Source organism: Macaca mulatta, chromosome 1 (genome assembly GCF_049350105.2).
Source record: "Macaca mulatta isolate MMU2019108-1 chromosome 1, T2T-MMU8v2.0, whole genome shotgun sequence".
Classification (NCBI taxonomy): Eukaryota; Metazoa; Chordata; class Mammalia; order Primates; family Cercopithecidae; genus Macaca; species Macaca mulatta.
Window position 1 is genome coordinate 190048587 of NC_133406.1, and position 24355 is coordinate 190072941.

At 37.8% G+C, this 24355-nt stretch overlaps 1 protein-coding gene and 1 long non-coding RNA gene across 6 annotated transcripts in view; both read left to right on the forward strand.

Annotated features, from left to right (window-relative positions):
- Positions 1–24355, forward strand: part of FAF1 (Fas associated factor 1) — a 518996-nt gene that overhangs the window by 349818 nt on the left and 144823 nt on the right. For all 5 annotated transcript variants that reach the window (XM_077993853.1, XM_077993852.1, XM_077993856.1 and 2 more), the window contains 1 exon segment: positions 18632–18727. In XM_077993853.1, the coding sequence (XP_077849979.1) occupies positions 18632–18727 (96 nt within the window).
- On the forward strand, positions 19194–23872 carry LOC144333498 (uncharacterized). Its single transcript, XR_013402185.1, has 2 exons — positions 19194–19458; positions 23450–23872. It is a non-coding gene; the product is annotated as an uncharacterized LOC144333498 (long non-coding RNA).

A 24355-nucleotide genomic window follows, 5' to 3' on the forward strand; every position in this document is an offset into this window, starting at 1 on the left:
ACCATGGAATACAATGCTGCCTTGAAAAAGAATGAAAGCATATCTTTTGCAGCAACATGGATAGAGCTGGAGGCCATAACCCTAAGCTAAGTAATGCACGAAGAGACAACCAAATACTGTGTTCTCACTTACAAGTGGGAGCTAAACACTGAGCATACACGGGCATAAACATGGGAACAGTAGACACTGTGGACTACTAGAGCAGGGAGGGAGGGCGTGGGTTGTAAAACTACCTATTGGGTACTATGCTGACTATGTGGGTGCAGTATACCCATGTAACAATCCTGCACATGTACTCCCTGTGTCTAAAATAAAAATAAAAAAAATCACGCTCACATTCTCACGTCATTTTTTTTCTCATTTTGCTGGGAAATTTTCTTTTTTTTTTTTTTTTTTTTGAGACGGAGTTTCACTGTTGTGGTCCAGGCTGGAGTGCAATGGCGTATCTTGGCTCACTGCAACTTCTACCTCCCAGGTTTAAGTGGTTTTCTTGCCTCAGCCTCCCGAGTAGCTGGGATTACAGGCATGCACCACGACGCCCAGCTAACTTTGTATTTTTAGTAGAGTTGGGGTTTCTCCATCTTGGTCAGGCTGGTCTCAAACTCCTGACCTTAGGTGATCCACCTGCCTTGGCCTCTCAAAGTGCTGGGATTACAGGTGTGAGCCACTGCACCCAGCCCATTTCGTTTTGTTTTTAAAGGAAGATTTCTAATATTATTACTATGTGTTGATCAAAATAATTTATAAAATGATTTATTCCCAGTCTCTAGGAAATATTTTTCAGTTTTTAGTTTTTTACGCTCACATAAACATTCTTTTTTTTCCCCCCTTAACTCTAATATTTCAATACATTTATTCAGCTTGAAGTGACAGGTAAACTAGTTTTTTGAATAATCAGACTTAGTTGTACACAACAATAGTTTCTGCCTGGTTCGAAGAGTTACCACTTAACAGCTTTCAGATTTGTGGCATTGACATAAGAAAGTGCTGCAGATATGAGTCTGCCCATAGAATACATGCTTGTCTTGGGAATGGATCATTCTTTTACCGTGTGTCAAAATATTTTTTAAAAGAGTTTCGGATCTGAGGGTTTTCTCATTTTTGTCTCTTGGTTTTTTGTTTTTGTTTTTGTTTGTTTGTTGTTTTTGAGAGAGAGTCTCGCTCTGTCACCAGGCTGGAATGCAGTGGCACAATCCCGACTCACTGCAACCTCTGCCTCCTGGGTTCAAGCAATTCTCCTGCCTCAGCCTCCCAAGTAGCTGAGATTACAGGCACTTGCCACCACGCCCGGATAATTTTTGTATTTTTAGTAGAGACGGGGTTTCACTATGTTGGCCAGGATGGTCTTGATCTCTTGACCTTGTGATCTGCCCGCCTCGCCCTCCCAAAGTGCTGGGATTACAGGTGTGAGTCACCATGCCCAGCCTGGTGCTTTTTGTTTTTTGGGTTTTTTTTAATATAAAAGATTTGTCTTGCAATGCATGTGTATATAGAAGAACCAGTAAATAAACACATGTATGTTGAGTGATTACTTAGTGTTTCTTGTATTTACTTGAGTGGGAGTCCTAAAAAGTGTAATTCCTTGTGTATTATTCTTATGTGAGATATTTAAAGCCTGCTGGATTTTTTTAATGTCTAATATACATTATAAATTTGAAAATGTTTTTATTAGCTACATTATTCATCCTCATAAATTTAAGATCAATCATGTCTTACAAAGTAGAGCTGAATCATACTTAGATTACTCTAATTCCCATGAAGTCCACAGAGATGAAATACATTAGAATGCAAAGCTAATTATACAGAAACATTAAGTATGAAGTAAAAACAGTATGTCTTTGTCAAAAAATGAAGATGCATAAGTTCAAATTATGTTGAAGGTAAATTGGTCTTTGTTTTGCGTATTTTGATTGGTAGTTTTAAGTCTTCGTGACTACTGAATTAAATTTAATATGCCATATCATGTCAGAATGCTTTTGAACCTTATACTTTTCACTGAGGCCCAGATGTCAATCAGATAGTTATTCAAATTCTAATGATAGTTTTTAGTATTTATCTCACTTTGGAGTGGTTTCCAGGCCTTGGATTATAGGACTAGATAGGTTATATATTTCTCTAGAAAATTACAAGTCTTTCATATTTTATCTTGGCAAGGGAAGCAGGAAAAGTACCCATATAAATTAAAGCATTAGACATTTATTGCGTGGCATATGCAAAGCAACGTACTAAGAGCCCTGTGGCAGATAAAAATGAGAATATAAGATCCAGGCTATGTCTTCAAGGACCTTAGAGTCACCTAAACACAGATACAATGAAAGCTGTAGTTCTTTTCAATCACAAAACACGAATTCTAGAGCTTCACAATAAGGGTTGTAAGAGTTGAGCAGAAGGAAAAAAATTACTTGGCTGGGCTGAACCAGCAAGGATTAACTGGCAAGGTGTAATTACTTTTTCTTGTTTCTAGATAGTACCCATTTATGCTGGTGTGCCTAACATGGTATAGTTAATTCAGACTCTTTTTTCCTAGGAGGAAAAGCCAGGACAAGATGCGCAGCAGCACTGTGTCCATGTCCCGAGACCAAAGTTGTTAGCATAACTGCCTCGGTTTTGCCAAGGAATTAGATGCTGCTGGAAAAATATCCAGAGCTCTTATATTTGCTATCCAAAGAGTTCCACAGTGTTGAGGGGTAAATGGCATCTCACTATTGATGAGACATGTGCCAGGTGGCTGGTTGGTACCCTTCATGCATACAAAGCAGGCTTGAGATGTATCCTTGCATATTTGAAGGTTGTGGTTATGATGAGCTGAAATGACCACTGATTAATACAGTAGCTCTCTAAAATAATGAGGTTTTTCCACGAACAGAACCTCTTTATTTATCAAACTTATAATAAAATGAGGAACCTGCTTGAGGTAAAATAACCTTTTCATTATAACTGAAGATTTGGTCTTCATTCTCTGTAAATTTGTTGTGATTGCAGAATAAGGCAAAGGGCTTGTTATAATCAATATTATGTTATAATCAGTATTTCCTGTGTTGACTTTATATGCTTTTGTTAATGTGACTTTCTAAATGTTAGGGAAATGAAGAAAAATATCTTCAGAAAATGTTACATTTCTAATAATGCACCTTTCATGTGTATGATGGTTTTTAAATTTGTCAAACTATTAAAATACTGAAATTATGTGGCCATACCAAGATTATCATCGAACTGTTTTCGTTCACTAATATGTGTGATTTTCTGCAAACAAGCAATTTCTTCTGTTGAATTTCCTGCTCAGCATCATTATTTTGCCCTTTGCTTTTCATGAGTGTTTAACACTTTCTGTTTTGAAACCAGTTTCCATGAGCTCTGCCTTGTGTCCTCCAGCCTGTGCGTGTGTATATACATGTGTGGGTATGTGGGGAGGTTGGCGGGGGGTGAGAAATGACAGTTAATTCCTGTTAACTCTGACCAAGTAATGTGCACTGGGCATTTGTGAATCAAATTGTGTGCATTGTGAAAAATACAGATTTGTCCACTCTTGTTTTGCTAGTGAACATTAGCGTTGATTATGGTGTGGACATATTTCTCAGACTTTCTGGGTCTTCATCTAAATAGCAGCAGCAAATAATGAAGTATTCAGACTTTAGCCATCATCATCTCGTGTTTCCTCGAGTTTAAATTGAAGTAAAAATGGAGTAAAAGACCATCTTATTTATTTTTAAAATCTCCTATCAGCAGAAAGTAATTAACTCAAGATCCACAATTAGCCTCACAGCAGTCCATATTAACCGCCTCCAACTATCCTAGGTCTTTCAGAGGTGGCATAATTTTGAGATTATTTTGCACTTGAAACAGAGTCTTATAATAACTGGCTTGAAACACATTTAAGGGTGTGAGGTTTTTCCTTTTTCTTTTTGTGTTAATATCTACCTTGTCTAATGATAATTTTCTGGTCTGTAAGTGGAGAAAAGCAAATATTAGAAGAAAATTCTTTCTCCCTAGTATAAAGCTAAGTCTTTCATAAGTCTAAAAGTAGCTGCTTTGCTTTAACTGGAAATTTCATTATTGAATTAGTAACTTGACACAAAAGAATTAACAAAGTGAATCAAATACTCCAGCACAAAGAAGTAAGTTTAAAGAGGCCCACTCATCACCATTGCTGGCGCTGCCTTGTTTACCTTTTTGGTTTGATTTTGTTTTAAAGGAAATGTTCGCTTGTATAGCATTCCTGCATAATTCAGATACTGCACAAAGCTCGATGCTGGGAACCAATTTTGTATCTCTCTGAATGTTTTTTATGCAACCTGCTTTTACAGGTTTAAATTACATTTTGTGACACTGTTTTTGTGGTTGAATTAGAAACTTTTTTTTTTCTTTAGTTAAACCTGTGATAAGTAATTGTCACAGTTAGTGCCCTGGTACAATGCTAATTTGAAGTGACATGTCCATACTGGCCCTCTGTAACATGAAGAAGCCTAACAGGTGTGAGGGGTGTGGCTTCCCATGGGCTCTCTTGAACTTCTAACCAGAGAAAAATAGCAGAAAAAGTGAAATGAACCTTGAATAAAGCTGTCAGCAGTAATTATCTCAGCAACACTTTGTGGGGAGATAAAATAAGCACTGATGCTTTTATAACCTGAGCACACTGCATCCAAGATAGATTTTTCACCCATTTAGTATAAACTTCTAAATACCTTTCAAGAAATATTTTCATACAGTCTAATTAAACAATAATAATAACAATTAACATGAAATATAAATTGTTGAAAAACATGTATTTGTTTTTATTTTAACATGGTTTCTTTTTGATATTTGTTTAAGTAGTTTTAATAACAGAAAACTTTTTTTCCATGCTTCTTTTTTTGGTAAGCCGTTACGGTATGGAATCTCAAGTAATGTGTAGAAAATTATGTTCTCTTTTGGGAAAGGATACTTCCACAATTAGAAACATGCTTGAAAGTTTGGTTTTCAGTTTCTTTTAGAGGTATTCAGTGTATTGAACATATCAGCATATGGATCATATATGAAGCAGGTAATACATGTATGTGAATGAGCTGAATGACCTGCAAGTCATCATATGAACACCACTGTATTGCAGTACAGTAAGAACCACAGAAGATTTGATCAATGTTTTTCCATCTGTTCTCCAAACACAATCCATTATCTTTTTCTTTGACAGCTGTCTTTTAAAAGTATACTTCAATTTATTTAGCAAAATAATTCAAATCACTAATGACTATGTTTGCCTGACCTAAGTAGAATATAGAAAAGTTAAAGTGAGATTTTTGTTTATAAATTTCCTGGCTATAGAAGCTAACTGTGGAGGGCGGGGGGGGGCGGGGGGAGCGGGGGGGCGGGTGGGGGGCGGGTGGAAACAGGTGAAACGTGGTTTTGCAACATAAGTTGTTCTCTTTATTTTTTTCATGGTCTTAAAATATAGTTATATTTTGTACAATCTAATGACTTAACTTTTTTTTCCCCGTAATTCAGCTTTACCATGTTCTTGCATCCCCAAAATTAAAAGCTTGACAAGTCAGCCTGGTTGGTTTACGTTTCAGGTGGAGATGATGTCATTTTTAAAAGCTGGGAATCTTCAGGCACAGTAGCTCACACCTGTAATCACAGCACTTTGAGAAGCCAAGGTAGGAGGATTGCTTGAGCCCAGGATTTCAAGACCAGTGTGGGCAACATAGCAAGACTCTACTAAAAATAAAAAAAAAAGTTGGCCAGATGGCATGTTCCTGTAGTCCCAGCTGCTCAGGAGGCTGAAGTGGAAAAATTGTTGGAGCCTGGGAGGTCAAGGCTGTGGTGAGCTGTGATCAAGCCACTGCCCTCTAGCCTGGATGACAGAGTGAGACCTTGCCTCAAATAAATACTAGAGATGAAGTTAGTTCTGACTCTGTTTTGCTGTCTGTTAGCTCTGTTATCGATCCTGGGTGAAAATATGAGCCTCATTTTTCTTGCCTGTGAAATGGCAATGTGGCAAACTATGCCAGGTTCGTTCTCACTAAGAGGGAATAACAAGGATTAGGCAGAATAGCATAAAATAGAATTAGCATGATCTATACTTTATTCACAAACCTAAAGCCTGGGAAATTATTGACTTTATCAAAGCAGAAACTGTTCACCAGTGGCTTTATCTTTAGCACTCAGCTGAGGTCTTGGCACGTTGTGGTTGCTGAGTAACTATTAGTTAAGTGAGTGGATAATGGTATTTTGCACTGTACTTACAGTACTGTCTGTCTGTTCCCCCAGAGTGATTTAGCAAAATTCATACAATCAAGCATAGGTAGATACATTGGTTGATAGACAGATTTAGATACACATACTCTTGAATCTTCACAACAATCTTGTAACTTATAAGACTTTACAGAGGTGGAAATTAAGGCACTGACAAGGTGAGAGGGTTGTCCAGGGTCGTGCAAGCTGTTAACCAGCAGAGCCAGGATTTCAAACCCTAGAAGAATGGCTTTGGAGTTCAAGTTCATAATTGCTCTGCTTTTATACCTCTCCAACGAAGTATGACATCTACCTACCGAAGAAATTGCCTTACAATGACACATTTTTCCAGACACTTCGTTGTCAGTGATACAAATGATTTGAGAGATATGGGGATATATTTTAGGGTAAGATTTCTCCTTCTTCAGTAAGATACTACTTCTTCCCCTCCCCTCCTAGGACAGCAGGTCCCCTGATCCATTGCACTCATTGAAGCAATGTTGCTGCCTCTCTTAGAACTACCATTTCCCTAGTGAACAGAAATGTCATACATGGTTATGGCCTGGGCAGACTTCCACAGATCTAGGATAACAGAGTTTTGATCTCTAGGAATTTGGCTTTCCCCTCTTGGGTCCAGTTCCTGACTCACTCATGTAAAACCATTGCCTATTGATGTACAAGGTGAGACTGAACTCCATAGGCAGGGCTCAGGCACCTGACCAAATTGAGGACTAGCTAAAATAGGGACAGGGCAAAAGCAGCTTTCCATAAGACATGTCCACCATTGTGCCATGTCTGTTTACCATTACCATGGCAACACCTAGAAGTTACTGCCCCTTTCCATGTCAACAACCAGACAACCCAGAAGTTACCCCCTTTTCCTAGAAATTTCTGCATAATCACCCCTTAATTTGCATGTAATTAAAAGTGGATATAAATATGACTGCAGAACAGCCTTTGAGCTGCCACTGTGAGCACACTGCCTATGGGGGAGTCCTGCTCCACAAGGAGCAGTATGCTTTGCTACTGTGTACACTGCCACTTCAATAAAAGTTGCTAACACCTCCAGCCCACCTTGAATTCTTTTCTGGGCAAAGCCATGAACCCTCCTGTGCTAAGCCCCAGTTTTGGGACTCGCCTGCCCTGCATCACTGTGACATCCACATTGCCTCTGTCTACTCAGTTCCACCTGGGATTCTGGGTCTTCCCTTAGGAACTAGCTGAATAAATGAGGTTTATTTCTGGAAGATTTGTCCAAGTATCACTGGATATGATTGACTACCCAAAGATACCAAGTGTTTTGGAGATAGAGAAAAATGTGAAATTGGGGAGGTTATATAGAAGACTTTCAGAAAGAGATTGAGCTGAGTTTTGAAGAAGTTCTGTCACTTAAATTTTTCTTGTGTTACGTTCACATACCTAAGAAATAGACAGGTGGAAAAGAATGGTGAGGGAAACCCAGGCAAAAGTAATGGAATGAGCAGAAGCCTAAGAGTAGGCACGTGCAAGGCACATTTTTGGATCATTGAGCAAACAAACCTGTATACAAAAGTAGTGGGAGGTAATGGCTGGAAAGGTGGGCAGGGTTATGGCCTTGAACATCAGACTGAAACAGTTTTCAGGGTGAGAGAAAACATGAGAATCATCTAGTCCAATTTTTTCATCATGCAGGCGATAAAACTTAGAGAAGAGAGTTGATCAAGGTCACAGAATGAGTAAGAGGCAGATTTAGAGTTTTAACCCAGGTCCTTTGATCTATATATAGTGTTCTTCCCAAGTATTTACACACATGGAATCATACCACAGGCCGACTTACGGGAGAAAGAAGTCATACAAGAGCACCATGAAGCCTAAAGACGTAAAAGAACAATTCTTGCTTTAATGGTGGTAACAGGAAAAAAAAAAAAAAAAAAGTGGCTCACAGGCTCATTAAATGTTTTTGAGCTAAATGTTCTCAGGAGGCTTAACTGGTCTCCCAAAGTCATTGCAGCAGACAGAGATATCCTTTTTAGTTTTTCGTTTGTTTGTTTTTATTCTTGTTCTTTTTGCCTCCAATAGCCTGTTGTTCTTTCTCTCAATTTTGGTTTAGTTCCTGTCCCAGGAATTGAATGGGAAACCTGAAGCAAGTTCCACTTTTGGACATGGCTGTGTAATGTATCCTTTCGAAATTCCCCGTCATAAGTAGGTAATGAGTGATGTAAGATATGGGCCCTTAGAAACTCTCACAGCTACAATATATCTAAACAAAAATGCTCTCCACAGGTTGGCACTCACAAGAATGTCATGTGGGAAATGATAAGAAACCCTTCTCTCTTAATAATTTAAATTTGTTCACTTAGGAAGAAATTTTTCTTTAATATTGGTCAGCATCATTTGGATATCTTTAGTATGGAAAAGACTGAAAAAATATATTTTGTTGTTGTGTGTATGTTTTAGAACATATACTAATACAGTTAAATTTAATTGACATAAGTTGATGTAAAATACTTAAATGATACCAATTCTGTCATCTAGGCTTAGATTCTTAAAAACAGAAATAATTGGGTATTGCAACTAAAAACACCTATTTGATAATCCTTCCTTCTGGCAAGGAGACAAAGATGAAGTGGTGTGTGATTTTTATTTTTTTAAAGTTGAAAATCTAGTCCACTATGCTACATATTTTTTCACTTATCTTTTTATGTCAACAAACATATTATTCCCATTTCTCAGACAAGGAAACAGATCTTTTGAGATAAGCAGCTTTCCTGAGAAATGACATTAGATATCAAAGCCAGGATCCAAAGCCAGAATGTTTGGATCCAAGTGCCTGACGTATAATAACTTAATATTTATTGAATACGTTGTCAACTCTGAGTAACTATATGGTTAGTATAACATTCAGCAAATAGTTCTGAATTATCAAATAATATGAGGAAGAAAAGCAGAGTCAAGAGAAGTCTGCACATATTCCAGATCTCTTTTTCCCCCTCACTATTCTTACTGGTTATAAGCAATATGTTTAATATGTTCTTTTCCCTCTTCTGCCCTCCACCAGAGGGTGCTCATAAGCAACTAAATGACATAAAGCTGTAGTGATAGGAACTGAGAAAGAAGGGCTATTTTAATTCATAGTGTGGATTATTGGCCTGTGTGGGGGGAAAAAAAAAAAGTTGACTTTGAAACAGAGTTCTTGATTCAGCTGAAATAACTTTGGTTTAAAGTTGCCTTACAATATAACATCTTGAGCACTTACTTACCTGAGGATAGTACTTTTTTATATAAATAAAGTTGACCATTCTCTCTGAATAGGTATGAGGGACTATGCCACTAGACAATGTTAGGCTGGTCTAATTGGGTTGTATTTCCTACTGTGTAACTTAATGCTCTTCAGAAGTATTTTAATGATGTAAAATACTTCAGAACCTCTTCTATTGTACTCACTAAAATCAATAAGTAATGAAGTACTAGAATATTGATATCTGTATTTAGGTACAAAAGCATATCCATTTAGAAATTTTGCTAATTCTGTTACAGTGAGCAGCTCTTTATCTTCCTATGATGTAATCTGGTTTTAGGTGATGAAATGCCCTAGAAGATTTAAAAAAAAAAAAAAAAAGCTTTTCTGTTGAGCAACTCTCTTTGATAGCCAAAATCTCAAGATAATGTTGGGACAGTATAAGGAAGCATAAAAGTAGGTAATTATAATATAGAAAAATAGCATCAGGTGATTCTCCTTGATTTTGAGAGTCCCACCAGATTAAACGAAAGAAACCAAAAAAGTAAGGAAGGGGCATTTAAATTTATTATATATATTTCCAAAAGCTTTTAAAAGAAAATATGAGATAATTAAATCAAGATAGTTGTTAGTATTTTACAATTAACTGTAACATCTTTAAAAAACACATAGTTGGCTGGGTGTGGTGGCTCACACCTGTAATCCCAGCACTTTGAGAGGCCAAAAGGGGGAGCCCAGGAGTTCAAGACCAGCCTGGGCAACATGATGAGACTCCATCTTTACAAAAAAATAAGGAGACCCTCATCTCTACAAAATATTTAAGAATTAGCTGGGCATGGCGGCATGCACCTGTAGACTCAGCCACACAGGAGGTTGAGGTGGGAGGATTGCTTGATGCTAGGAGATTGAGGTGGCAGTCGGCCATGATTGTATATCACTGTACTCCAGTCCAGTCTGGGTAACATGGCAAGACTCTGTCTCAAAAAAAAAAAAAAGAAGAAAAAGAAAAACCAAGATTAGGAGTCAAAAAGAGAACATGCTTGTGCTATCATTAAGCAGATGTGAGACTTAAAACAAACACTTTACCTCTCTATACCTCAATTTCTTTCCCTGTTAAGTGAGAGGATTAGACGCTTACCTTGTGAGGAGAAACTGCCTTTCATTTGGAATCTGTTGGGGATGATGGGATTACTGGTAGAAGTTTAAGAGAAGGCTGCTGATACCTTCTCTCTGGAAATTCTCATTACTAGCTTGGAATGGGGCAAGGGAGATGCTGGGTAGGGGAAGGTATGGCAGCAGCACTTGACTCAGCTAAGGCTTCAAGATCTCCTGGTTGGGATACAAGCAACTGATGAATTCTGAGGACTCTTCCAAAGCTAATATCTTGTGTGTAAAATGAAGCCATGTATAGCAGCCATCATTGTTTCTTCCAACTACGGTTGCTTACATGGTAGCATTTGTGTTTATGTACATAGCAAAAAGCCTCAGAACTTGTAACTGTTGGTGTTTATTTCATTAAACTTTACCAACTTGCCAAATCAATTGAGGACTATAACACAGCAAGGCCAAGCAGAGAACACAGTTTTTTGAGCTATTTACACAAGAGTTTTGTTGATAATTGATCTTGACCTGCACATGTCTTTTAATATTCTGTTGGTTCCAGAATATTATTAGTCACTTCCTTTTTAGCAGTGTGCCTTTTTATGAGGTGACTAAACTGCTGTTTAACCCTGCTACAAGAATGTGGCAGTGGGCTAGTCCAGACAAGTGCATGTACACTTGGTAACTAGCATTCTTAATAAGCTTGCTTCAACCTGCCACAAATTAAAGCTCTGTGTGACTTTTCTAGCACATAAGTGACAAAAAAAATGGCTGGGGGAAGGGCAGAAGAAATCTCGGATTGTGAATAAAAATAAATAAGCTTTTTTGATTTGTGCTTTGGTTGGCAGTAAATGAAATTTTAGCCTCATGACTCAGTTTGGTTTAAAACCACCTCAGTAATCTGTTTAGCTGAACAGTAAGCATCTGAAAATTTAAAAGGGGTATTCCAGCAGTCATCTTCAGGACTCCTTACCATAAAAAGCCTTATTTACGTTGGAAATGGGATTTTGTAGAAAACTCCATGGCTTTTGGAGTTAAATTTGGTTTGCCATCTGGTACCTGATTTATCTCGGACAAGTTACTCCACCACTCTAAGGTTGTTTTATGATTTGTACAATCATGATAGTCTTTAATTTACAGAGTTGTCATGTATGGTAGACATATGTTAAGCACTTTCTATGTAGTTTCTGACTAATTGATGGTCTCTAGGAGTAGCTGTTTTAATTAAGCCAAAGAAAGTAATTATTGGTTATCAGATAGACAAGATATCTTAGAGCCTTAATAGTTGTTTGATTGGATTCTTTTAAAATGGTTGTGAGATAAACTGCCTGAATTTTAATTTGGGTTCACCACTCAGTACCTGTTTGACTTTGGGCAACCTTCTTATTCTGTGTGAGGTTTAGTAACCTCATCTCTAAAATGGGAATTATAATCCTTACCTGGCAGAGTTATTATGAGAATTAAGCGGGGTAGTGCATATAAAGCACTTTGTGTAATAGCAATACATATTGAGCTCTTAATAGCAGTTATTATACAACTGTTTTTTAAAATACTGAATGGTGTCAGGGGTGTATGTATACATATGTCAAAAAGCAATACTTTAGGCTGGGTGAGGTGGCTCCTGTCTATAATCTGAGCATTTTGGGAAGCCGAGGCGGGCAGATCACTTGAGGTCAGGAGTTCAAGACCAGCCCGGGCAACATGATGAAACCCCACCTCTACAAAAATACAAAAATTAGCCGGACTTGGTGGCGTGCATCTGTAGTCCCAGCTACTCAGGAGGCTGAGGCAGGAGAATCACTTGAACCTGGGAGGTGGAGGTTATAGTGAGCCGAGATCATACCACTGCACTCCAGCATGGGTGGCAGAGTGAGACTGTCTCAAAAAAAAAAAAAGTAATACTTTATATGAGGATATAAATGTGTGTATTAATAACACTGAATACTGCCTTATTGAAGTATAACTGACCTGTAATAAGCCATATATTTTTAAGTGTATAATTGGATACATCTTGACGTACAAATACATAGATTAAGAAGACCATCAGTGCAGTGTATTCAATGCTCATATCCAGTAGCATTCCCAAATCTGGATGAAATTACATCAGTGCCATGTTAGGATGATGATAAGCTTGAGATATGGTTTTTAAAAAATGTCTCATATTAATTGTTCTTCTTAAAACACAAGAGAATTGTATTTTACAAACTGAGTGAATAAAAGATACAAACAGTAAAGCTCTAGTTTGAATCTTGTTCAGTTGTGTTAGTGGGTGTGTCACATGCAGAGCAAGGAGTCTGCAGGTGACATAACCAAATCTCCTTAGTGATATATGAAGATCATAACCCATTAGGGCTAGAAGGGATCTGAGAGGCCATGTAGTTGGTCCTACCTGTATTTTACAAAAGGAGATGTTAAGACTCTTGGTTACTGACCCAAGGTCCCATAACAGGTTTTATAGCTTCCAGTACTCTTAAAATGTCTTAGTCTTTGTCATTTATAATTAGAAAAAAAGAGAGACTGCAAGCATGTATTTGGGAGAGGGTTAAAATTTGGCTATAAAATAAAAAATAATTTGAAGAACTAATTCATATATATATGAGTATCTATGTATATATATGAATATGTGTATATATGAATATCTATGTGTATATATGAATATATATGTGTATATATATAATTGAGACTGAGTCTCACCCAGGCTGGAGTGCAGTGGCTCAATCTTGGCTCCCTGCAACCTCTGCCTCCCAGGTTCAAACAGTTCTCCTGCCTCAGCCTCCTGAGTACCTGGGAGTGCATGCTCCCGCCACCATGCCCGGCTAATTTTTGTATTTTTGTAGAGATGGGGTTTCACCACGTTGGTCAGGCTGGTCTCCAACTCCTGACCTCAAGTGATCCACCCGCCTTGGCCTCCCTAAATGCTGGGATTACAGGTGTGAGCCACCACGCCCAGCCTACTAATTCATATTTTTAAAGAAAGAAGTATTAAGAATGGCCCTAAATGCTCTGAGGACCAAGCTTAAAATGATAATACTGTGTTTTACTAACAACTTGTTAGACATAGCCAGTGATCAGTCATGGTGGTTTACAGGAGTTTTCCTTTGCATATTGTCCTAGTATTTTATTTTCGTATGAAGAATAACATAAATAATAATACAAGGAAAATATTTTATCCTTTGTTTATTATGTAAAGAAGAAACATCAAAAAGATTCTAAGATTTCACGAAAGAGCTTTTTTGTCTTCTCAGTTGTTTCAAATAATAGTCGTCATTATTCATGAAAATTAGTTGCACATGTACACATTGCATAGTTCAGCAGTTCTCAGCTTTTTGGTCTCAGGATCCTTTTTCACTTGTAAAGAAATCATCAAAGACCCCAGAGAGCTTTTGTTTATGTGGATTATATTCATTGACATTTACCATTCTAAAAATTAATATTGAAGAAAATAATATTTAAGATAACAAGTGAATTACATGTTAATATAAATAGAATTTTACACAAAGTAATTATATTTTCTAAGAATTCAGTAAGTAAAGTGACATTGTTTTTATACTTTTACAAATCTCTTTAATGTCTGTCTTAATAAAAGACAACTGGATTTTTGTTGCAGTTGTCCTTCTTCTGCACTTAACCTGTTATAATGAATTTTGTTTGGTTGAAGATATGAAGAAAATCTGACCTCATAAAGATCTGTAGTTGGAAAAGGGAGGAGTATTTTAATAGTCTTTTCAAATAATTATAGCTATTATTCTTTGATACTAAACTAGAACTCGAGAAGTGGTAGTTTCCTAAAGGTTAGTTTTATTTTTTTAATTTTAATTTGTGTGTGTGTGTGTGTATGTGTGGCACGGAGCTTTCTCAGGTAGAGCTAAATGTTACTTTCTTTGTAGAATCTGAAACCCTATCAGTATACTTTTTGTATTAATACTTTGTCATAGTGAGATACATTGATATGCCTCACACTTTGAATTAAACCTTTATCCATACATAATTTTATAACATTATGCAATCACTGTTCATTTGGAGAATATTGGTCTTTGTAAGTTATGCAGATTTTCCAAATGTTGACACATTATATGATATAAAAAATCACATCTATTAATAAAACTACTGAGCTCATCACAAAGGCTTTAAGTATTGAGAAGCTGTCAAGCTCATGATGGCTGATAGTTTTTAAAACTCTTAATTTTTATGTGAAAACTCAAATTTTGTCATTGGCAATTAATACTGTCAAACCTGTTCCTTGAAGTAGTAGTCTCACTTCATTCATTTTGGAGAAAATGGTCAGCAATTAGGGATACTCAATCACAGGTTGAGTACCCATAATCTGGAAATCTAACTTTTTAAGCAGCAATGTCATGTTGAAAGGAAATGCTCATTGGAGCATTTCAGATTTGGATTTTTAGATTTGGAGTGCTCAACTGTTAGGTATGTATGATGCAAATATTCCAAAATCCAAAACAGTTCTAAGTCTGAAACAGCTCTGGTCCCAAGCATTTTGAGTAAGGGATGCTTACCCAAATACCAAATCCAAATAACCACAGTCTGTCTGCCCATCATTTGTTTAAGTAGTAATGGTGTTTCATGAAAAAAAGTGGCTAATTCAACATATAACTCAAACACAAGTGCTTTTTCTTCAAGCCATCCATTATACTTTGGTATGCTCTACAAGTGCTTTATACATACTTCCCATTTGTCACATAGAATGTTAAAAGACATGTGTTAAGAGTCAAAATTTAATTAAAAGTAACAATTTTTCTGATCTAACAGGGACATTCTTAAATGAAACTGCCATTTTTACAGAGAGTACATGGAACTGGAGATTTTTAACAGTTTGGTGCTACTACCTTAATTTGTGCTGAAGTATCAGCAGATTTGCCCACCATTGCTTTTTTTAATATCAGTATAAAAACACAGTGTGGCCAGCTGTGGTGGCTCACACCTGTAATCCCAGCACTTTGGGAGGCTGAGACTGGCAGATCACCTGAGGTCAGGAGTTCAAGACCAGCCTAGCCAACGTGTTAAAACCGCATCTCTACAAAGATACAAAAATTAGCCAGGTATAGTGGCACGCACCTGTAATCCCAGCTGCTTTGGAGGCTGAAGCGGGAGAATCACTTGAACCTGGGAGGTAGAGGTTGCAGTGAGCCAAGATCGTACCACCACACTCCAGCCTGGGTGACAGAGCGAAATTCCCTCTCAAGAAAATAAATAAATAAATAAAACACAGTGAAAAAGTCTAATGCCATTTAAGTATTATTATGAAATAATTTTGACCTAATGGAACTCCTGAAAGAATCTCAAGAACCCTGTGCCTATAGTACGTACTTTGAGAATCACGTAGTTAGTATGTTCTTTTTTTTTTTTGAGACGGAATTTCGCTCTTGTTGCCCAGGTTGGAGTGCGGTGACCCAATCTCAGCTCACTGCAACCTCTGCCTCCTGGGTTCAAGCAATTCTCCTGCCTCAGCCTCCCAAGTAGCTGGAATTACAGGCATGAACCACCACGCCCGGCTTATTTTTTTATTTAGTAGAAGTGGGGTTTCACCATGTTGGTCAGCCTGGTCTCGAATTCTTGACTTCAGGTAATCCACTGGCCTCAGCCTTCCAAAGTGCTGGGATTACAGGCGTGAGCCACTGTGCCCAGCACATGAGCCATTGTGCCCAGCACAGTATGTTCTTAACACTAAATACTGTCTGTAAGAAGAAAAGAAAAAACTTCAAGTGGACTTTGAGTATTCACTCACTGATGGAATATCTACCATGTAGCAAGTGTATTCTCATTTAAGCCATCCTCACAGAAAGTCTGTTAGGAAAGGTCATGTTAATTTTATAGAACAAAAAACTTAGCCTTTTTTTTTTTTTTTTTTTTTTTTTAAAAGACAGGTTCTTGCTCTGTCACCTAGGCTAGAATGCAGTGGCATGATCCCAGCTCCCTGCAGCCTTGATCTCCTAGGCTCAGGCAATCCTCCCATCTCAGCCTCCCTAGTAGCTGGACTATGGGTGTGTGCCACCATGCTCAGCTAATTGTTTTTTCTGTTTTTGGAGACAGGGTCTCACTCTGTGACCCAGGCTGGAGTACAGTGGTGTGATCATGGCTCACTGCAGCCTTGACTACCTGGGCTCAAGTGATCCTCCTGCCTCAGCAACCCAAGTAGCAGGGACTACAGGTGTGCACCCCTGTACCCAGCTAATCTTTTGTTTATGTTGTTAGAGACAAGATCTCACTATGTTGCCCAAGCTGGTCTTGAACTCCTGAGGAGCTCAAGCTATCCTCCTGACTTGGCCTTGCAAAGTGCTGGAATTACAGGCATGAGTCACCACACCCAGCCAGGAAACTTAGTTTTGAGATGTAAAATATTGATTTGAGTGAATAGTAGAATTGAATTTGAACTCAGGACGCTCTGAGTTTAAAAGTCCATTCTACACTTAGCTGTCTCCTGTTATTAAATAGAAAAAGTTCCTTTAGCAATCAACAAGAATTTGTTAAGTGCCTGCCTGTCCATGGATTACTTTTTAATGGGGCAAATTTATTTAATTTTGGTCGTTTTTCTTCATGTCTTGTCAAAAAATGATTTACCGTCCTTATATTTCAATCATTAACAGCTGATAAGAACAATTAAATTCTTGCCTACAACAGCTACTTTTTCCTTGAGATGTGGTCTTAAAAATATAAATACTGTAAAATAATTATGATTTTTGTGAAAAAAAGGTTTTCTTTGGATAATTTAAATGCATAAACTTTTTGTGTTGATGTAGTATAATTATCAAATTATTTAATTGGACACATATACTTAATGTTAATATTATATAATGTTGATTTACAAATACTGCTTTTGTATCTACCCTCACATTTCATGATATTTATTCAATAGGCATTTTTTGTATATAAGCATCATCATCACCACTAGGGTCACTGTTTTTTTCTTTTTGGTTGACACTGTAAAGACTAAATAATTGAATTGAATAAGATAACTATTCTTGTGTTAATTAAGGAACAGGCTAACTCAGAAAGACCCCAAAATACAAGATGACAGTGGGCTTCTCTCATGGAACAGTGTAGGTGAGGAAGGTATTTCTGCTAAAGTCATGTTTTCTAGAGTCCATCCTTCTCACTGGACATTTTATTTCAAGCCACAAGTATTCTTCACAGACTAGTAAAAAGTAATGTTTGTTGAGCCACTACTGTGTGCTAGGCATTTTCTCATTGCTTTACCCGTAAACTCAACCTTATTATCCCTACACTGTGGAGAAAGTAATAATCAAGTACTATCCCTATCTAGGTGTCATTAAGGACAGTTGTAATTTTTTCATTTGCTTATTTTTTTGTTTTGGTTTGGTTTCACTTGTCCTATGTATATTCATCATCTTCCCAAGACATTTTTCAAAGAATCTTTTAAAGGCAGGTTTATAAGGACTTTTAATACTTGCAATTGTGAGATTATACCTCTAGGATAAGACAATGTCTTAATCATTGTCTTCTTTATTAACCAGTTTTGACAAGTAAACTCTCTGAGTACCTGAAGCATCATTGACTCAGGTTATTTAAGGCTAATCTGTTTAAACAGTGTATTGAAAATGAAGTATTGAAAATGAAGCACCCTGTAATAGGAGAACTTTTATAACTACTCAAATATAAGGCAGCTTCCTTTAGGGTAAAACCTAAACTTAGATTTTTATATGTTTTTGGTATATGTATCTTAGGGAAATTTTAAATTCTGTATCTCACCTACAATTTTATATTTCTATCCTTACTGCCCTCAGAGTTAGGAAACTGAAGTATTATTCTGCTAATCAGAAAAGTAGCAGACGCACATTGAGGCAGTGAGGGATTGGGGGCAAGTATGTATACTTTGCCTTATTTGGGGCTCATTACAATTTCCTGGAGCCTCAATCTATCATCTAATGAAAATTAGCCTTGGCTACCATAACATCTCATGTGTGGAAAAAATTCAAATTTTCAAAGCCTTCCTGGTAATGCAATACCCAGGATACTAGAGTTAACTTTCTAATCTAGCTTCAGCAATAATAGAAAATACCTGAAAGGTAAAATCCTTTTGTGAAACATGGCCATATTTTGTTTACAAATGATGGATTCTACTTTTTGCAGATGTGTCTTGCTGAATCAGGGCTCTCTTATCCCTGCCATCGACTTACAGTGGGAAGAAGATCTTCACCTGCACAGACCCGGGAACAGTCAGAAGAAGTAAGCCTGTTTGCCAGCTTTTCATTGAACAGAAGGCCCATCCCCCACCTACCTGCCCATTTCCCTTTCTTTTTTATCTGCCAGAGCAATGAATAGATAGAGTTAATATAGCATTAATTATATCTTGGTAAATTCTTGAAGGCAGAAACTGTCCATGCAAGGTTATTACTAATGTGCTCCTTCTTTCTCTGTTAGTTTTATGTTTCAACAGACAGAATTCAGGTGGATTGGTTGAAATGATTTTTACTTAGAACTATCAGGCTAACAAAGAACTTTCTAGTCTGGGCACAGTCACTCACGCCTGTAATCCCAGCACTTTGGATGGCTGAGGCAGGCAGAGCACATGAGGCCAGGAGTTCGAGACCAGCCTGGCCAACACAGTGAAACCCCGTCTCTACTAAAAATGCAAAAATTAGCCAGGTGTGGTGGCAGACACCTGTAATCCCAGCTACTTGGGAGGCTGAGGCATGAGAATTGCTTGAACCCAGGAGGCAGAGGTTGCAGTGAGCCGAGATGGCGCCACTGCACTCCAGCCTGGGCAAGAGCATGAGAATGCATCTCAAAAAAGAAAAAAGAAAGTTTTTTTGGTGTTGACCGTGTAGTTGAGTAGATTCATGAGGATTGACCCTGGAAGTCCTTTAACTCATTGGGTTGGAGCACTTACTATGAGACAGACGCTGTGCTTGAAACTTTTAGAGAACAAAAATGAGTAACACTGTACCTATACCAAAGTGCTCAGAGTCAAGGGTGATAGATAATAAAATAACAGTGGCGGGGCGCAGTGACTCACGCCTGTAATCCCAGCACTTTGAGATGCCAAGGTGAGCGGATCACCTGAAGTCAGGAGTTCAAGACCAGCCTGACCAACATGGAGAAATTCCATCTCTACTAAAAATACAAAATTAGCCAGGCGTGGTGGTGCATGCCTGTAATCCCAGCTATGCAGGAAACTGAGGCAGAAGAATCATTTGAATGCAGGAGGTGGAGGTTGTAGTGAGCTGAGATTGTGCCATTGCATTCCAGCCTGGGCAATGAGTGAAACTCCATCTCAAAACATAATAATAAAAATATAATAATAATAGTGATGGCATAATATAAAAAATGCAGTGATAGTGTTGCACACAAGTGTCCTAAAGAAACAAAGAGAATGGGCAGATGAGATTGAACATGTTTGTGTGTGTGTTGTGCCTATTTCGGTCTATGTGAGCCTGAAGAATATATATATATATTCTTTTTTTTTCTTTTTTTTTTTTTTTTTTTGAGACTGGGGTTTCACTCTTGTTGCCCAGGTTGGAGTGCAATGGCGCGATCTCAGCTCACCGCAACCTCCACCTCCCAGGTTCAAGCAATTCTCCTGCCTCAGCCTACCAAGTAGCTGGGACTACAGGTGCCTGCCACCACACTCGGCTAATTTTTGTATTTTTAATAGAGACGGGGTTTCACTATATTGGCCAGGCTAGTCTCGAACTCCTAACCTCATGATCCACCCCCCCCTCGGCCTCCCAAAGTGCTGGGATTACAGGCATGAGCCACCGCGCCCAGCCCGAGCCTAAAGAATATTATGAGGAAATACCTAAATTCTGTTCCATGGCTACAAACAGCACTTTCATGCTCAACTCTGACCATGGTTATAAGGAAATGGGAAAGAGGGCATGGATGTTTTAACTTACTCATTTAAGAAATATTTATTAAGCTCTTACTATGTGCTAGGAAAAGTCATCACCAAGACTTTAAAAGTGTATACAATGGAGGCCATAACTAAATAGCACAGATGAGCTTTATTTAAACTATATACTTTTTTTTTTTTTTTTTTTGGAGACAGGGTCTCACTCTGTCACCCAGGCTGGAGTGCAGTGGCACAATCTCGGCTCACTACAACCTCTGCCTCCTGGGTTCGAGTGATTCTTGTGCCTCAGCCTCCCGAGTAGCTGGGATTACAGACATGTGCCACCACACCCGGCTCATTTTTTTGTATTTTTAATAGAGACAGAGTTTCACCATGTTGGCGAGGCTGGTCTTGAACTCCTGACCTCAAATGATCCACCCTCCTTAGCCCTCCAAAGTGCTAGGATTACAAGTTTGAGCCACCATGCCTGGCCTTAAACTAGAATTTTTTAAATTGGAGCACAATTCAAGTATTTAAAAGCTTAGGCTAGTACAATAAAAAAATTTTTCCATTTACATTCTATACAAAATGTGGTTGCTCATTTTTATTTAAACTGCCTATATATTTTGGACACCCATTATGGAAGCGACCACAGGACTTCTTCAGCAATCCTTTGAATATGTATTTATCTCACTTAAACATGTGAAAGAGAAATGGAGCTACATAATTGAGGTTGTAGTCTATAATCATCCTGTGAAAATTATAGTTTGCCACTCTGGTTTTTAACATTTTTTAGAAAACCGCAGAGAAGGAAACTTTTTCCCCTGCTAATAATATGACTGTGCTATATTATACTGTACTGTACTTGGTCTGCAAAAATGTTTATTACTTTTCAAGAGACCAAACTTTTTTTTTTTTTTTTTTTTTAAAGCACTTTATCTCACTAGCCCTTGTGAAAGAAAGATAATATTGAGTTTCACTGCTTGGCCGAAATTGCTGGACATAATTTAATGAGATATTTCTTTAAAGTGCTTGAGTCTGTTTTTAATGGCTAGAGTAGGTCATACTTCCACTCTTTAATGGATAAATCCACTAACATTAAAAGGTGGCTAACTAGCCCCAACCAAAATTTTTAATTATTCTGTGTCCTATCTGAGAGGTGACAGGTAACATTCACTTCATTTATTTCCCTTCTCTCACCCTCACCATTATATGTGTTATTTGGGTGGTCCCATCAGCAGAGAGAAGCCAGTTCCATATAGTGAAGAGCAGTGTTTGTAAGGCTAGCACACTATTTAGGTTATTTTGAGAAAATGGTAGTGTGGGATTGGGAGGCTTTGCCAAACTAAAACAGTCACAACCTCGGTAATATCTTATTATTACTGAGTAATAATATCTTGTTATTAGGAGTTCTGCCCTCCTATAATAACCAGTTTCATTTTTGAGCAGCTTTTTTTGTTGTCTTCCTTATATTAATTTGAAATACGTGTAATTGTACCTTCTACCCATTGATTCTGCTGCTTTCTTCCGATTCTACTCTTCTCCTACATGACTTTGTGTGTTTTAAGACAATCATCTTTCTTTTTTTTTTTTTTTTTTTTGAGACAGTCTTGCTCTGTTGCCCAGGCTAAAGTGCAGTGGCACAATCTTAGCTCACTGCAGCTTCCTCCCCACGGGTTCAAGCAATTATCGTGCCTCAGCCTCCCAAGTAGCTGGGACTACAGACATGTGCCACCATGCCCGGCTAACTTTTGTATTTTGAGTAGAGGCGGGGTTTTGCCATGTTGGCCAAACTGGTTTTGAGCTCCTTACCTCAAGTGATTTGCCCTCCTTGGCCTCTCAAAGTGCTGGGTTTACAGGTGTGAGTCACCGCACCCAGCTAACAATAATCATTTTGCTATTGACTTACTTAAACTTTGAGTTAGGAAGGAAATATTTGAGACCAGCAGTTACATTCAAGTTTTAGATTTTATGGATTGTAGTTGTATGTCCTTTAGCTGGAATAATTTTGATTCTTACATCATATCTCTGGCCCTACAGACACAGTTTCTTTATTATCATTTAATTTTTTTTTTCTCATCCTACCCTTGTTCCTGAGCCCCCGTTTAATGATTTTCCCATATTTCTGGATACCTAGCTAGGTAACAATTTATCCTCAGTTGCTTGGGTGAAACAGTGTGGGGGCCTTGTTTGACCCTGCCTCCTTGGGAATTGTTCAGTTCTCAGTTGACAATGGAGAAGGAGAGGCAGTCCAAAAACTTAACAACAAAAAAAGTTGTAATGTAATGTTAAAAGCATTAGTTTATAACTATGGTTAAAGAAACATTTATTGAATGCTCACTATGTACTAGTCAGATGAATATAAATTGATAATTTTGTATTATATGATTAATGAGAAAATTGAGGCAAGCATGAGATGCTCGAGAAGTATAGATAATGGGGGTGAGTTGTAACTTTCAAGAATGTTTGCAGGCAAGAACCTTGTTTGCCTTTCTCCCCTCTGTAGCTCTAACACCTAGCCTAGTGCCTGGCATGACACAGAGTAGTTATTTGTAAATGGATTTATTTTTAAATAAAGAAAATAAAAGAAAAAAAGACTAGAGGAGGTGACATCCAAATTGGATTATAAAGAATGAGTCACAGCCAAATAAAGAATCAAAGGAATCATATTCCATTCATTCCATTCAGAGAAAAAGGCACGATTTGACGTAGCAAATGAGAAGATATGTGTAGGTAGGGTTACTGTTAGTGCAGAAGAAAGTGGGGGGGAAGGAAGATAAGAGATGAGGTGAAAGTGAGTAAGTCTTATATGACACATTGAGAACTTGAACTGTAGAAAGCAGTAAAAGACTTTTTTTTTTTTTTTTCCGGAGATGGAGTCTCACTCTGTTGCCCAGGCTGGAGTGCAGTGGTGCAATCTCAGCTCACTGCAACCTCCGCCTCCTGGGTTCGAATGATTCTCCTGCCTCAGCCTCCCAAGTAGCTGGAACTACAGGAGTACACCATCACACCCAGCTAATTTTTGTAATTTCAGTACAGACTGAAATTGTCCATATTGGTCAGGCTGGTCTCGAACTCCTGACCTCAGGTGATCCACCCGCCTCGGCCTCCCAAAGTGCTGGGATTACAGGCATGAGCCACCGCACCCCGCCAAGATTGACCCCTTTCACCACTTCTATTTGACATAGTACTGGAAGTTCTGGCCAGGGCAATTAGGCAAGAAAAATAAAAAGAAATAAAAGGAAGAATTAAAATAATCTCTGTTCACAGATGATATGATTTTATATGTAGACAACTCCAAAGATTACATTTTTAAAAAAACTATTGGAACTAAAAAATGAATTCAGCAAAATACCAGGATACAAAGTCAACACACAAAAATCACTTGCCTTTCTATAAACCAACAGTCAACAAGTTGAACAGAAAATTACAAAAACAAGTCCAATGACAACAGCATCAAACAGAATAATCCTTAGGAATTAACTAATAAAAGAAGTGGAATACTTGTACTATGAAAGCTACCAAACATTGCTGAAAAACTAAAGAAGATATAAATAAATGGAAACACATTTCATGTATATGGGTTAGAAGGCTTAATATTCTTCAAATGTCCATAGTGCCCAAAGCAGTCTACAGAAATCCCTATCAAAATTCCAATGATGGTTTTTTGCAGAAATAGAAAAACTTATCCCAAAATTCATATGGAATTTCAAGGGACCTTGAATAGCCGAAAACAATCCTGAAAAAGAACAAAGCTGGAGGACTCACTCTTCGTGATTTCAGTGTTTAGTAAAAAGATATAGTAATCTAAACAGTGCAGTGCTAGTATAAAGACTAACATATAGACCAATGGAATATAATAGAGAGCCTCAGCACACCAGCATGTTATGATAAAATGGTTTTTGACAAGGGCACTAATCCCGTTCAGTGGAGAAAGGGTAGTTTTTTTCAACAAATGGTACTGGGAAAACTGGATATCCACATGCAAAAGAATGAAGTTGAACCCTTACCTAATATCATAT